The sequence below is a fragment of the Vanacampus margaritifer genome, chromosome 2, assembly GCF_051991255.1.
Source record: "Vanacampus margaritifer isolate UIUO_Vmar chromosome 2, RoL_Vmar_1.0, whole genome shotgun sequence".
NCBI lineage: Eukaryota > Metazoa > Chordata > Actinopteri > Syngnathiformes > Syngnathidae > Vanacampus > Vanacampus margaritifer.
The window spans coordinates 50,096,339-50,112,067 of NC_135433.1; the positions used below are offsets into that span (position 1 = coordinate 50,096,339).

At 39.1% G+C, this 15,729-nt stretch overlaps 1 protein-coding gene across 2 annotated transcripts in view; it reads left to right on the top strand.

The window, feature by feature from the left end:
- grin2ba (glutamate receptor, ionotropic, N-methyl D-aspartate 2B, genome duplicate a) overlaps positions 1-15,729 on the top strand; it is a 154,524-nt gene that overhangs the window by 44,506 nt on the left and 94,289 nt on the right. For both annotated transcript variants that reach the window (XM_077556601.1, XM_077556602.1), the window contains exon 4: positions 4,000-4,614. In XM_077556601.1, the coding sequence (XP_077412727.1) occupies positions 4,000-4,614 (615 nt within the window). The remainder of the gene's footprint in view (positions 1-3,999; positions 4,615-15,729) is intronic.

The following is a 15,729-nucleotide window of genomic DNA, read 5'->3' on the forward strand; positions in this document are numbered from 1 at the left end:
ATTTTTTTTATTTTAATTTTTTTAATGTCAAATAGTTTTCTCAACAAAGTTTGGTAAATAACAATGGGAAGTAAGAGGATAAGTTTACACAAAACTTTGTAGATGAATGTTTCAAGCAACCAATTATATTTGGGTAGTTATCTTGATTGTGTGTCAATATGTTTGACCATTTTAACTGTCCAATCACAGAATCCTAATGACACCTTGGTCTCGCTGTTCTCCACTCACCAAGAACCAGGAAGTAGCCTGCTAGCTAACAAACAAATAAGGAAACACAAACACAAAGCTCTATGACATTAAAAAAAGAAAACAAAACATCTGTCCATCCATTTTCTACTGCTTCCCATCCCATAAAAACAAACAAAAATAAAACAACACTTTTTTTAATAGTTCAGTATTGGATTTTGCGACGAGACACATGATTTTTGAGTGCAATTCTTCTGGAGTCGCTGGTGGTGGAGTTATGAGTGACACATACTTCTTCACTTTATCACTAAATCCCTCCGAGAATACATTGGAGTGTGTTTGTGTGAGTGCCTCTGCAGTGAGTCTGTGCGTGTGTTGTGTATCTGTGTGTCCATCAACTGTGCCTGTATGTGAGTGCATGTAGGTCTCTTTTAATTGTTGCCATGGAAACAGAGTGCTGCCAGAGAAGTCCAGATTCAAAGAGGGCATCGCTAGCTCTCGCGCCCTCTCTCTGTGCGATTCTCTCTTTCTCTTTCTCTCCTATCCTTCCGTCGTGTCTGTCTTAAATTACTTTTTCTTTTTTCCTCTGCTGGCGTGTTCTCCTCTTTACTTTCATCTTTCTTGTGTCTCACCAAGGTCCTCCTTGGTTTACAGTCCCTGTCTTTCCTCCCACTGCGCCCTCCTCCCTTTCTGTCTCTTTCTGTCCTCATGCCTCTTATCATCCCTCCATAATTCCTTCCCTCCCACCTCTCCGTCCTTCCTGGGGAGGCGTGTGCAGTTGACTATTAACACAGGGACCTGTAATTAGAGCTGACGAACCCCCAGCAATTAGTTTTCCCTAAAGAAGTTGTTCTGTCATGTCCGCATAAGTCCCTTTATCTTTTTTCTCACCCTGTCTGTCAATTCTTGTCATTAACTGTCAGCCTTTTTGCCTGATTATTGTTTTTTTGGGGGGTTCTTTGTTGCTGCCATCTGCCTCCTAAATGTATGAACAAAATGCAGTCGACAGACACAATGCAGCACATTTCTAAGCAGTTACGCCACTACTGTCCTGGGTATCTCAGCCCACAAAGCTGCAGTGAACATGTTCCCGCCTACTGTACACCTACTCTGATGATAGCTTTGCCATTAGGACACATTTACTTTAAGGACAAAAAAGTAATGAGAATTGCACCTTAATCAGTTAAAGTAATTAATCCATCCATGAATCATTTTGTACCCCAATTTGTCATTTTAACAAGGTCCGGCCATTCATTTTCTATGGTGCTTGAGCCGGAGCCTATTCCAGCTGACTTTGGGCACACCTTGGACTGGTCGGAGAAACAACCATTCATATTCACATTCACACCTATTTCCAGTCAATTTTCTAGCAAGTTACACTGTGCAATGACATTAAAGATTTGAAATGGAATTCTAATAATTGAGCTAAAAAGTCATTTAAAGCCTTCTCAACTGCTCTCTTATCAAGGTCCATCCACCCAGCCATGCTTATCTTGTCTTGGGTCAATCCCAGCTGTCTTTGGGCAACATAGTGGACTGGTTGACAGTCAATGACAGGACACAGGACAAGACCAAACGTTTAGAAGTTGGCCATGTGAGCGTATTCATTTGTATGGAGACAGAAAAAGAAGATGGAGGGGTAGAACCGTTTAGAATGGAATGTGAAGTGCAGCGCTAAAAAAATGGTAAAAAGACTACTTTTGTTTCACATGCAGGGGTGGAGTTACGTGTTGCGGAATGGTGGCAGCGGCCACCACTGGACAATCTCCGGCCATCCTCACATCAAAGGGATGATTATGTGGTGCAGATGATTAGTTCCACCATATTGCTTTAGATTGACTATCTATGTAAATAATTGTTGATACTATAGAACTGCACACAGAATCTGTGTTAATTTTGACAAAATATTTTATTTTAGTTTTAGTTATAGTCTTTTGACACAAATTTATTGAAGTTTTTGTCATAATTTAGTCATCTGATTGTATTTTAGTTTAATCCAATTTTAGTCGATGAAAATAAAGAGCAATTTTAGTAAACGAAAAAAGAGCAACTTTAGTCAACTAAATTAACAGTTTAGTGGATATTTTCCTTCAGCATACATTTCAACTTTTATAATGAAAATTATAACACACCTATTTGTAACTGCAGTTGAACACGCAAGACACATTTACAACGGTGTCTCTATTGATTGTTTCAATGAACAATGAATGTTGAACTGACAATAATATAACTTAGTTTTCACCTAAATAAAAAAACGTGCATAATTGCTTGTGATTAATTTTACAGCTGCACAATGAATGCAAATATGTTTAAACATTAAATAAAGTGCAGTGAACATTGAACAGTTTCTGAGTGGTTCTTTTCTCCCACCCGCGTTTCATTCCTTCTGATTGGATTGTGTGAACATTTTCGTCACTGTTGTTTTCGTTTTAGTCATTGACGAAATTGTCAGTCAATTTTAGCTGTCGTTATCGTCTCAATGAATGGCTTCTATTTTAGTTTTTGTTTAGTTTTCGTCTAAAAATTAGGACGGAAATGTTTCGGCTATGAAATTATCACTGCGCAGAATATGAAATAATCTTTCATAACAGTAAAATATTTGATACTTGTTGGGAGTATTAATCGAGACGATTATTTTCCCGCCTCAGTAGATTAACAATGTAGCTGAAAAGTTATTGTTATCCACAGTCATGGCTTCACGAAATAAAATGTACAGTATACACGTACACCAATTTTGCCCAATACCCAAGCAGGAACAAGTTAAGTAAAAGCAGTAAAAAGCAATATTTGAATTGTGAAGAATTAAGAGATGGTTGTATCGTTGTGCTTTTTAGATATGATTTGAATGAGCGAGCCATCCATCGCAGTGTACAAAATGGTGTCGGCCGTGAGTCGTGTCATTCTGGTCACCCCAATGAAAAAGTTCTGACGCCGCCCCCGTTCACCTCAATAGCATGTGTTGTAAAATAAGAGCAGTCGAAACTCCACCAAGGCTTAACAATTTCTCACTTGTGAAACCAATGAGTGAACAGCTAAACTGAGCATTAATAACTTAAAGACTATGTAAGTGGAAAATAAAAAAAAAAGGATTGTAAATTTGACCCACTACAGCGAAGCGTATTGTTAGCAAGCCAAGCTGTAGTGATGAGCATCAAATGTGAGAAACTAGGCCAAAAGGGTGATGATGGCGATTTAAAGGTGGGAGTGGGAGGATCACATATAAATGGTTGTCAATCACTTCATGTCAATTTTAGCATCAGGCACTTTATAAGCATGTTTGTTTTGAACAGTTTTTTGCATTCAGTCAGGATCTTGGGAAATCTTTTTCTTTATATTGTTCTATTCTGTGAGAGATGTTTCTTTCTTGTATCGTCCTGTCAAGAAGCTGGTGTTTAATTCCATGGGAGAATTTATGTCCTCCATAATACATAGCAGAGAATTCCACATGAATTATTGATCCCTGAGCTGGTTCTATGTAAACTATATGGCATCATATCATGTCGGCGTGTGTTTTTATGCACTATTCATGCATGTCAAGTGTGACCGCTTCTCTTGTCCTGCTTTGTGTCTTTCTGGCTTGTATTTCATCAGGGTTTTCTCCGTTTCCTTCACTTCTCCCCATCGTGTCTGTGGACAGACAGACATTGACATGCACTAATTCACATAAGCCATGTAGCCTCTCTGCAATCCACTTTACTCAATCAATGTTGCATGTGTGTGTGTTCACTTCCATCTCATTCTCCAAGCGCTTTATTGTTAACTTTCTTGATTTCATTTCTTAACATGAGTTTTTTCTCTCCATACTCTCGACAGGTATTTCTCTCCCGCTTCACCACCATGCCTCTGAGCGGCTGCCCCTCCCCCCTTCGCATCCATGCCGGGGTCTGCACCTTCGCCCCCTCCGTTGTCCAGGAGCAAGGGAGGCGAGGCCGACACCTCCATCCATCCCTGCCTCCGCTGCTGCACTGCCACACCGTCTCACTTGGTGTCCTTCTCCTTCTGCTCTGCCTTCTTCACCTGCCCCCCACCTGTCACTCGCGGAGAGAGAAGGGAGGCGGCGGCCACTACATCCCCATCCCTCCTCCCCCTCCGCACCACATGGCCCTTCCCAACATCCTGCGTGGCGTCAGCATCGCTGTCGTCCTGGTGGGCAACTCCAGTGAGATGGCGCTGGCTGGGGCTCGGGAGAAGGAAGACTTCTTACACATGGCGCCCAATGTCGAGATCCTCACCATGAATGAGACGGACCCTAAAAGCATCATTAAAAGCATCTGTGACTTAATGACGGAGCATTGGCTGCAAGGTGTGGTCTTTGGAGATGACACGGACCAGGAGGCCATCGCCCAGATCCTGGACTTCATTTCGGCCCAGACCCATATCCCCATCTTAGGAGTTCGCGGCGGTTCGTCCATGATCATGGCTGCTAAGGTAGGACACAATTCTTGTATCTTGTGGCTGTCTTACATAATTGATGGTTAAGTTCTATGGAGGGCTAAAAATGCCAAAAATAATAAATAAATAGATTAAAAAAATAAAGAAATAAAGAAAATATATATAAATAAATAATTAAAAAATGGATATAAAAAATACATTTAAAAAATGAAATTTAAAAAAATTATAAATGGAAATAAAAACAAAATGATATATATATATATATATATATATATATATATTAATTAATTAATTTACCAAAAAAATACAAAAATAAATACAAAAATAAAAAACGTGACTCAAAAAATTTAAATGTATACAAAATAATTATATAAATATAATTAAATGTCAATCAATAAATAAAACCGCTCTGCTCTCATTTTTTTTTTCTGCAGACGCACGCTGTCAGCACGAAATACGTCATGAAATGTGATTAAAATGAGGGGGCGGTCCTAAGTGTGTCTTATGTTGAACTATTTGCCTATTGGTTGATCAACATGTCAGTCTATGTTGGACTCTGCCCATTCCACAGCAAGGGAGAATTTACACACGCGAAATGGAGCTTGTTGTTTACAGGAACTTAGGTGAAGTTGTCGAGCAACTCAAGTCGCAAGTTGTGGTGACAGCGGACAAGATAGTCGTTCATTGCTGGAGTACTCCATGCAAGCCGGCGGGACTTCCTTGTTCGCCAACCCGCTCACTCTACCATCAAAAGGCAGTCTATGTCGGCAGAGTCCAACCCAGGACACGCTTAGGACCGCCCCCTCATTTGAATAACATTTTATGACGATTTCATGCTGACAGCGTCTGCAGCATGAAATAAATAAATAAAAAAGCAGAACATTTTTATTTACTGACTGATATTGAAATCTATTTGTATATATTTTTTATTTATTTATTTCCACATTTATTTTATATTTGTATTTTAAATCTTGTTTTTTATTTATTTATTTATCTATACATAGTTGTTTTTATTTCCATTTATATTTATTTTTGTATTTAATTTTTGAATTGTATTTTTAAATCGTTTTTATTTTCACATTTATTTACTTATTTATTCATTTTGGCATTTTTTGTCATCCATAAACTTCTGATACCTTGTGATTGTTCTCTAGTGTGTTAGTGCCACATACTATTTATGGAAAAGTGGTAAGAGGTTTCTTGAGCAAGGCATATCGGTTTGGAAAAACAACCTAAGAACACAATGAGTGTATCAGTGGGAATAGTTGTCCTTTTTTCGAGAAAAAATGCTGGCCCTGGCTGGCTCGCTAACTCAACAAACAACACTTGAAGCATGCTGTTGACGTTTCAATTTAGCCTTTCGGAGGAAAACTAAGGTGTCTAATCCAATCCTTGTCTGAAGTAAATATTGATCAGCTTGTGTCTAGAGACTTTTGCTCATATTTGGTCTGGATGAAGGCCTACTTCATTATTGTTTATTGTTAACCTATTCATTTCTATTTCTGTATGCGACACCACTCATGCATTGCAACCTGAGGTGTGAACTTGATTTGCAACAATTTTTCTTTCATCAACACCCTGCCTCATTTTTAAATATGGATGCAGTCAGTCAGTCAGTACCGTTATACAGGCAGACAGACACACAAGCAAAGCCCAATGTTTGACTTGAAACTCAAACAGCTACTCGCAATGATGCCAAAGATGGGATCATCTGGAGAGGAACAGAACAGTGAATTATGCTTAACCAAGTTATTAGACTTTGCCTAATGGGATAAAAAAAAGAAGCTTTATCCGTGTCCGCCTGGATCTGGACTTTGAGCCCATTCCTCAAATTCCTCATTCATTTAATACTTGCACAAATCCATCTGCTTGAAATAATAACCAGTGGAATATGCTGAGTATTGTTGCTCCGTCTGCTGACAGTCTGCTGGTTGGTCTGTGATTTTGTTGCCTCAGGGAGTCTTGTTGCATTTTCACCCACTTTCCTGCACTTTTGGTGCCATCAGGTCCAGGTCATCAGTTGCACCAACACACACATGAGCCTTAGTGACAAGTCGAGGTCAGCAGCTGCCACTGAAGCTTGTGTTTATGCCCCTTTTCATTAGAGAATTATGGAAAGAGATGGAATAGCACAGTCCTCTTATTTTTACAGCCATTTTGTTCACAAAGCAGTTTTCACACAGCCTTTGTATTCACGTAGGACAGCCTCTGCCTCTTTTAAATACTTGTATTGACTGTTGATTAATAAAAGCAACTTCTTAAATGATGAGTTTGTTAATTGAGAAATAAAAAATCCCCGTTAGGGTCTGACCAGTAAAATTTTTTTGGTGTGGGCACGGAGCGGCGTGGGGGTCTGTCGGCGTGTGGAGTAGAGGACCCAAAGTGCAGGGAGGCAGGAGAACCACAGCAGGAGTGCGGGCGAGACTGGCGTGCTTTATTTTACAGAAAACACTAACCGAGGAACTGGTTAGCATAAAATAAACAAGGAACTGAAAAGGTACAAAATCAAAATGACAGACAGAACTCCGGGGTTGACCGTGACAAGCGGCAATGATCCCACATGGACTGATCACCACCCGGGAACTAAATGCACCCACACTAATTGGGTAACTAGCCACACCTGGGGCCAGGCACAAGTGGCTGAGGGCCCGGATTGGTCAACCCACGGAAGGGCGGGAACCCACTCAGGGCCCTCAACCAAAGCCAGATCTCCCCAGACATGACAGTCAATACGTCAATATTTCAAGCGGAACCAAACTGTAATCGTCAATCCGTTAACGTTATTTTAACTGGGCTTCCATCATTGCTAAATTACAGCCAGTATTTTAGGACCGGCAGTAAATCTCATGGGTGAAGGTTGTCAATCGTTAGTCGGTCAGCATTATTTAAAGCTAGCTTCCGTCATGCTAAATCACATGACATAGTATCTGTTACTATTCTTTTCCTCACTAATGTCGCTACATATAGTATGCGCACATGGTCGCCGGGAATACTTCCGCACAAGGCCAATGGACTTAATAGGACCCCTTAGCTGTTCAATGACCTGCCTGACGTAAAATGGCGCACTGATGGACAGTTTAGCTGTCTAACAACCAGGCTTGGGGAGTAACGTAATACATGTATCGCCATTACGTAATCAGATTGCAAAAAAAAATGTAACTGTATTCCATTACAGTTACAGGAAAAAACATGTAATCATGTTACAGCTACATTTATTAAAAATGAGGATTAGTTCGAGGATTACAATTTCTACAATGAGAGAGAGTGCGAAAGAGCGTGAGAGAGAGAGGGAGAGAGAGAGAGAGAGAGGGAGGGAGAGAAGGACAGAGTGAGAGAGAGCGCGTGCATGCCTGCACAAGTGGGACCGTTGCTACATGTCGGGGAGGTGGGAACGAACGAACTGTGTCCTCCACACGCGGGCAGTTTGAAAAAGCTTCACGGACGGGAGGAGAAAATGGCGACCGGTATTCACTGGAACTTACTCGGAGCGAAAGTTTGAGCTGAGAGTCCAGCGGCATGCTACGTGCTGTAGCTTCTTGCTAGGTAGCCCGCTAGCCATAATGTGAGTTACACCTTCCAAACAAATCTTCCTCCCACCAATTCATTATTTAAACATCATACACAACATATACACCTCTAAACTTGTGACTGGGATCAAAGTTCATTTTGCAGTTGATGCCGCACACCGTCATTCTCATTGGATGACTATCTATCTATCTATCTATCTATCTATCTATCTATCTATCTATCTATCTATCTATCTATCTATCTATCTATCTATCTATCTATCTATCTATCTATCTATCAAACTGTGAGGTGTGGTTGCTTTCAGTGACAGTTCAAAAACAGCATATGGCCTTCAATCAATCAATCAATCAATCAATCAATCAATCAATCAATCAATCAATCAATCAATCAATCAACCAACCAACCAACCAACCAACCAACCAACCAACCAACCAACCAACCAACCAACCAATCAACCCACCTACCCACCCATCCATCCATCCATCCATCCATCAATCAATCAATAGCCTACATGCTTTTTAATTACACAAGGATTTTTGTTATTTTTAGGCTGCCCGGGTCCCTATCACCCGCAAATAAAAGGGGCACATTGTATAGAATCTATATTGTGGTGATATTTCTTTTTATTTTGTCTTCATGAGCATACTCAATATTGGAGTAATCCAAAAGTAATCCAGTTAAATTACTTTAATATTATGGTACTTGGATTAAGTTACTAACTAAATTTTTAGCAGGTAACTTGTAACTGTAATGGATTACATTTAAAAAGTAACCCTCCCAACCCTGCTAACAACAATGCCTGAAATAGAATAAACAAACTGAGCCATTTTTTTTATTGAATGGGACAAACAGACACATACAACATGCTCACACTGAATTACCATGTGACAAATCCCTATTATACACCTGGTACTTTCAGCACTTGATTAAACATCCTCAGCCACTATTAGGAATAAGTTATGTGTGTTTGTATAGTGTTTGGTGTGGTGCCGTCACAATAAGCATTTGTATTGTTATTTATTATTGTAAGTCCGTACAGTCTGAGTTCAACAGACAGAAGCAAAGAGTGCTATTTTGTGTCAAAAGGCTTAAAAAGCCTTCCCCAGCCACCAGCAGAGCCCACCTCTCATGAGAGCTTTCTACTGCCGTTACCAGGACTTGCGAAAACTAAGACAGGGCTGCATTAAGGCTTTGTCTCCAAACGGATTTGTGTCCGACTAATGGGCTGAGACTGTGCTCTGGCGTAAATAAGATAGGGGAGGATTGGCACAAGAAAGAGAGAAGAAAACATGGGGAGAATGGAGAAATTCAGGCAGTGAGGATGAAATGCAGTGAGGAAAATTCCAAAGGAGGTCATGCAGGTGCAAATGCCAGATTATTATTATTATTTTTAAATCTATATAAATCTTTTGAGAGCGAAAGTAATATTAAACTCAGGTGATGTGGTTGCATAAGTTTACACACTCTCTTGTAACTGGGGATGTGTATTATATATGTATTAGGGGTGTCAGGCAATTGAAATTTTGAATCCTAATTAATCGCATGACTTCAATAGTTAAGTCACAATTAATTGCAAATTTTACATCTGTTCTAAATGTACAATAAAATAAATAATTTTAATAAATAAATAACGTTTTCATACTCTTGTTAACATAAAAGTGGAAAAACATGTTAAATGAATAGAAATAGGGCTGCATCTTTTAGTCATTGAAATAAATTTGAAAAAATATGTACTGTACTGTAAAAACCGAGTGTGTTATTGGTTTGTGTTGAGGTCATTTTTCTGCCACTAGATGGCATAATTGCATTTGTAAGACATTGGTGACAGCTCAGTGCATTTTTCTTTTCCTATTAAGAGCTATCTAATCTTTAACATGAAGTGACTTAAAACTTTAAAATTGTAAAATATAACTTGACCCCAGTCTCCACAAATATATGCATTATTGTTCCATTTATTACTGCTAAATTTTGACGTGGACGTATCTGCTGCGTTGCGACTGGACTTGGAAGTAAGAGGCGGTAATTGATCGCGCGTTAAAAAAAGGAGTGGGGTTGAAGGAACTTTAAATTAACTCAAAATTAATGCACCAATTTTGACACCCCTAATATGTATCTTGATCTCATTTTTTACATTACAAAAAAACTGGCATTTGTTGGAGTTAAGACTTTTTATATCCACTGTTACTGTTTGCAAGTGAATATACATACGTACAGTATATTAAATGATGAGATTTTTATATGGATATATTCATACTGATACATGAAAGACTTTATGACCCAGTGTACACATTGGTAATTGTGCACATTCATTCAACCATTTTATATACTGCTTATTTTGTTCAAGGTTGTGGGTGAGTTGGATCTTTAACCAAGTTGAAACTTTTTAATCTGGCGAAAGGCGAAATTTACCCTTTAGATCCTAAGAAGAGTACCAATAGAAATCCAGTTTGATAAATAAAAGTTGGAACCAGAAAATTGCACAATAATACAAAAAAGCAAACCAGCAGAAATTGACACATGAGCTCCTTGGTTGAGGTTATAAGAAAAACAAAGAGTAGGATCTTAGGAGAAAGTATTTGCAGTAAGGAAATATGGCTTCAATCCATCACACCTCAGATGTACACGCACACGCACGCACACACATTTTTGAAGGGCAGAACCTGGTATTAGAATTGGCAAGACAAATCTGTATTTTTATTCCACACGGAAGGGAGGGAAAATGACATGACATAATACAGAAAGAATATAATCGAGCACTCAGATTTGCATTATGTGGAGAGTAGAGAAAATTGGGAGAACGGCACAAGACGGTTCCATAAAATATATATCAAGCATGGGATGACTCGAGTCTCATGCCAAGAGTCAAGTTGAATTAGTCTAATAGTTTTGACTCTCATGTTCATCTCCAAGATGTATTGTGTTTATGATAAAGTTAGATAGATTTGTAGCCGTTATGAAACAGAAAACAAATTCTTCTCATTTGGCATTTTGAACAAGCGGAATTTTATGAATAATTTCTCTCAACGATGGAGAAAAAAGTTGTTGTGGCTTTGCGGCAGGATGGGAGTACAAGACAGATGGCGTAGTGGTTCACTTGCCTGACTTTTGTCAACAACAAAAAACAAATTGTTGAATAGAACAAATGTATGGAAGCGTATTGCATTCAATTAAAAAAAAAAACTCCAGTTTTTCAGACAAATTTTTTGGGGGGAGCTTTGTTTTTTTTAAGTATTTTTTTTTCTGTTTTTCTGAATATGTTTTTCTGTTTTACTGAAGATTTTTTTTCTGTCAAAAATTATTCAGAAAAACAGGCTGAAAAAAAATCTTCAGAAAAACAGGAGGGAAAATTACTCGGAAAAACGGGGGGGGGGGGGGGGTGTTGGTGGTGCTTAATCAGAAAAAACAGGGGGCAAAATTATTCAAAAAACAAATTTTTTTTTTCAAAAAAACAGAAATAATTTTTTTATTAGTAAATTAGTTTGTTTTTGTTTTTTACCTCTGAACTCCAAGTGACTTGTTGCAGACACTTTCCCACATACCTCCATATGCAATAAAATGGTCATGTTTACTTACTGGCTTTTATAAAACAGGGGAAAATTACCCAGAAAAACTGAAAAAAAAATATTCAGAAAAAGAGGGAAATATATTTTTTTCAAACAGAAAAAAATACTCCCAAAAAACCTGGGGAAAAAAATCAATAAATACAAAGCTCCCCCAAAAAATTAGTCAGAAAAACAGGACTTTTTTTTCTTCAAGTGAATGCAATACGCTTCCGTACAAATGCACGTTGCTCGGAAAAAAAAAACCCATTTGAAATATGAGTAACTACATATCCCACTTCAAGCAAAAAAATTAATAAAATCTAATTCCTCAAATGCACATTGCACATTTGTTTGTTGCTAGCATATTCTAACACACAATTAGCAAAAAGCAAAATATTTCATTTGAGGTTTGGCCGTGGGATTTTTTTTACATCATGAATTCTGCTTAAATCCTATGTAAAGTTTGTAATTCTATAATTCAATTATTGCACAATTTTGCAACCATAAGAGAATCTGTGTACTGTATTACGACATGCCTGAGGAGAAAAGGCAATGGGAGGAATAAAGAAGGAAATTTGGCTCAGTAAAGTGAAGGCAAAAATGGATAACACTGCGTCGTGCAGCTGTGCTCATAAGATAGTACAAGATTGGGAAGTAATCCAACCTTTTAACGTGTCCTTGTTAAACGGTGTTTATTGGGAATTGCGTGTTATTACCTTGCCAGCATGGCTCGAGTTGCCAGTCCTGAATCCATCGAGGGTTTGCAAGACCAGTCTGCATTTTGTATGGCTAATAGCGTGTGTGCATGGGTGTTAACAATCAGCACATCTAAAGTTTATGGCTGATACTTCTATTAGCAAAACATGCTTAGCTGTTTTCCTTCTCTTGTCTAGAAGGTATGGCCTTGTAATGGTACAAATATCTTTAGTTGTCGCTGATCACCCCAAGGCCACCGCATGTAATGAACCGCCCTGCTCATCTACGAGAGGCTTCTGCCGGAGGGTTCAGATAACATCCACTCCTTCGTATGCCTTAAATGCCGGAACGTCAGCAATTAAGAAAATAGATAATGCAGCCAACCCTGCCGACCTGGAGGAAAATGGAATGTAACATGAATGACAAATGCATGCAAATATGCGCCAGCAGACGAGATCTGCACTGGCATGCGCCCATGTCCACGCACATATTCAATGAATATACGGGGGAAATGTGTTTGGAGGGTTGTGAGTGAATTTGAAAGGAGATGCTATGCAAATTACAGTCGCCTTCTTTTTCTTAGGGCCGTTCGCACGTACACGCACGCATCTTATGTTCAATGGTACGTGTATGCTTTCGGAGGAACAAAACAGCAGGATGTGATCAGTTAACTTTTGCCCCAATAGTGTAGACTGTTTATCTGGCAATTGCCCACATGCCTTCTGCACTTTAGGAGGATATAAGAAGATAAATATTTAATTTTCTTAAATAGGAATTTTTCTTTTTCTGTTTCCTCTGTGTTACTTTTGTGCGCTTTTTGAGGTACTTTCCCCATATTCCCTTGTGGGTCTGAACATAAACGTGCCTGTGCTTATTTCCCCCAATTAATGTCCTACAATAGGACCCATTGTTGTGGTAATCGCTGAGGTACTGAACTCATTTAATATAATGCGTCTCCTGCTCGGCACCACCTCATACTTGCTTTAAACAGACACAATTAGCCACGTTTGTGAGCGATAAGAGTTCCTTGGGCGCTTTTTTCATTTTTCATGTCCCTCTCTCGCTTCCCGTCCTGGTCCCTATCTCCATTACCCGCTTCTTCAGTCCATTTGTGTGCTTTGTCTTGTTCTTGGTAAAGTGTCATAAGCCCGCACTGAAAGGGGATTATAAGACTGGATGCAAAGTTTCCCCATTATTGAACTTTCTTTAGTCCACTTTTCGGTTTTGTTGCTGTCTGTACAGGTTTGATGCTTACTCTGAACTGAGCAGCCATAACACTATAAACGCTGTATGTTATATTCTGCCTTTGCAATCAAACATGCTTTGAGTTTTGATTGATATTGCCAGAGAGGTCTTTATTTCACAATATGTTCATTTATATATGTACCTTTATATTTCCTTTATGTTCATATGTGCAATTTTGATGCTTTCTTAGAAACAGTTCTCAGTATATGATGCAGTACACTTACACTGGGGATAGGTACCGGTACAGTACTGATTCCCAATACGCGATGGTATACGTTCTGGGGTACTTTTTTGTGTGTGGTTGTGGTAATGCATTTTTCACTTTACATTTCTTTTTTCAATATATAAACTTTGTGAGCAAAAGAGAATCACGTAAAAATCATGGATTAATATTTTACACACTGTAAGATTTTTGTTGTTCCGGCCTCTTACTAGCCGAAGATGGCCGAGGGGTCGGTGATCAAAAAAGATGGAACCAGGTTTGCGAGCTCTTCATTTTTTTCTTTATTCACAATGTCCAGCAGTGAATGTCCCTCCACATATAACAGGCTTTCCCAAAAAGAACACACACACACACACACGCACACAAAGTTTGAATAATGTAAACAATACAAAATATTACAAAATATAAAGTGTGGAGCAAAGTTCTTTGGCAGTTTTCAATTAACTGTTATAACAAGTACTGAGAGAGTCAAGTCAAGTCAAGTTTATTTATATATATAGCCCTTAATTACACAAGAGTCTCAAAGGGCTTCACATGCCCACAATTGACAAATATCAACAACTTCCCCTAATCGAACCACAAGAGGGCAAGGGGAAAAAAAACAACAGGCAAAAAATGAGAAACCTTGAAAAGGGACCGCAAAGGTGGTAATCTTCAATGGATGCTGAATGGGCAAAACATTTACACAGCTTGTGATACTAAACATTATTAACTAAAATAGTGCGAAAGTCCATTGAAGAAATTGAAGCACAGCAAGAAGACGTCAGGGAAGTGGGTCCTCATCCAAATCCAGCCCGGTTGGTTGGAGCGGCTATCTCCATGGCGGCAACTTCAAGGTGATGGTCCTCCCCGGATGGCATCCCGGTCAACCAGCACAGAACCCGTAATGCGGCATCCAAATCGGTCATTAACACCTAACTCCCTCTCCAAGCCGTGGAGAAGGGAGGGAACGAAAGCAGTCCTAGTACTGTACTTTTGAGGCACAAAATAAATGAAAAAAAAGTCAGGCCATGGCCCTGGTCTCCCGCACCGAGAGCGAGTGTACTATGCACTGAATTTATCTGGCATTCAGCTTTATTTACTCAAATGTCACAAATAATTAGATTTTATTAGATAAGTCTGCAAATTAGAGTAGGTAATTGTGATATCTCAAATGTGTAAAGGTTTTTTGATGGCCACAATTGGATCCTGGAGCAGAATACTTGTCATTTACATGATTTGTGGTGGGAAAAGTTCAAAAACATCCACATTAGATTGTGTTTGACCTTACTGGTATATTTCCACATTATTGTAGAGCGTAGGTGTCAAACCAATCAGCAGGATCGTTATCAGGCTTACGCAGAGCTTGCTGATGAGCTGATCATATATCAGCTGTGTTGGACAAGGGAAACATCCAAAACCTGCTGATTATTTTTTGAAGAAGCATTATTATCCTCTGGCTGCAAGGCTGGGATTGTCCTGGTTTAGAAAATGTGACAGCCTGCTCCGTTTCCCCTTTTCCTGGAAAAAGAGGTTTCCAAAATGAAGTTGGAGTCCTAAATATATGTGGCCTATTTTCTAACCCTGTTGGTCTCAATTTACTCCGGTCATTTAGAACGTGGCCATTTTGAAACTCATCCCATAACTTTTTTATACCGCCTCCTCACTCAACTCCGTCGCTTTGACTTGGAGCGAGTCTTTTGTTTCTCTCTTATCGCTTTGCAAAGGAAAGAGAGAGTGCTCCCATGCACTTGATTGACGCTGGCTTTTGGAATGGATGTGCTCTTTGTGTGAATGAGAAAGTACCATTTCTATTCTGGGTTGCAGGGTGGGACATCAGACATCACAAGGAATGGATGTTATGGAAAAAATATTTTTTAATTGTTTGTATACAAAAACAGTGATATATTGTTTATCATGGGGTCCAAGTTCCAGACC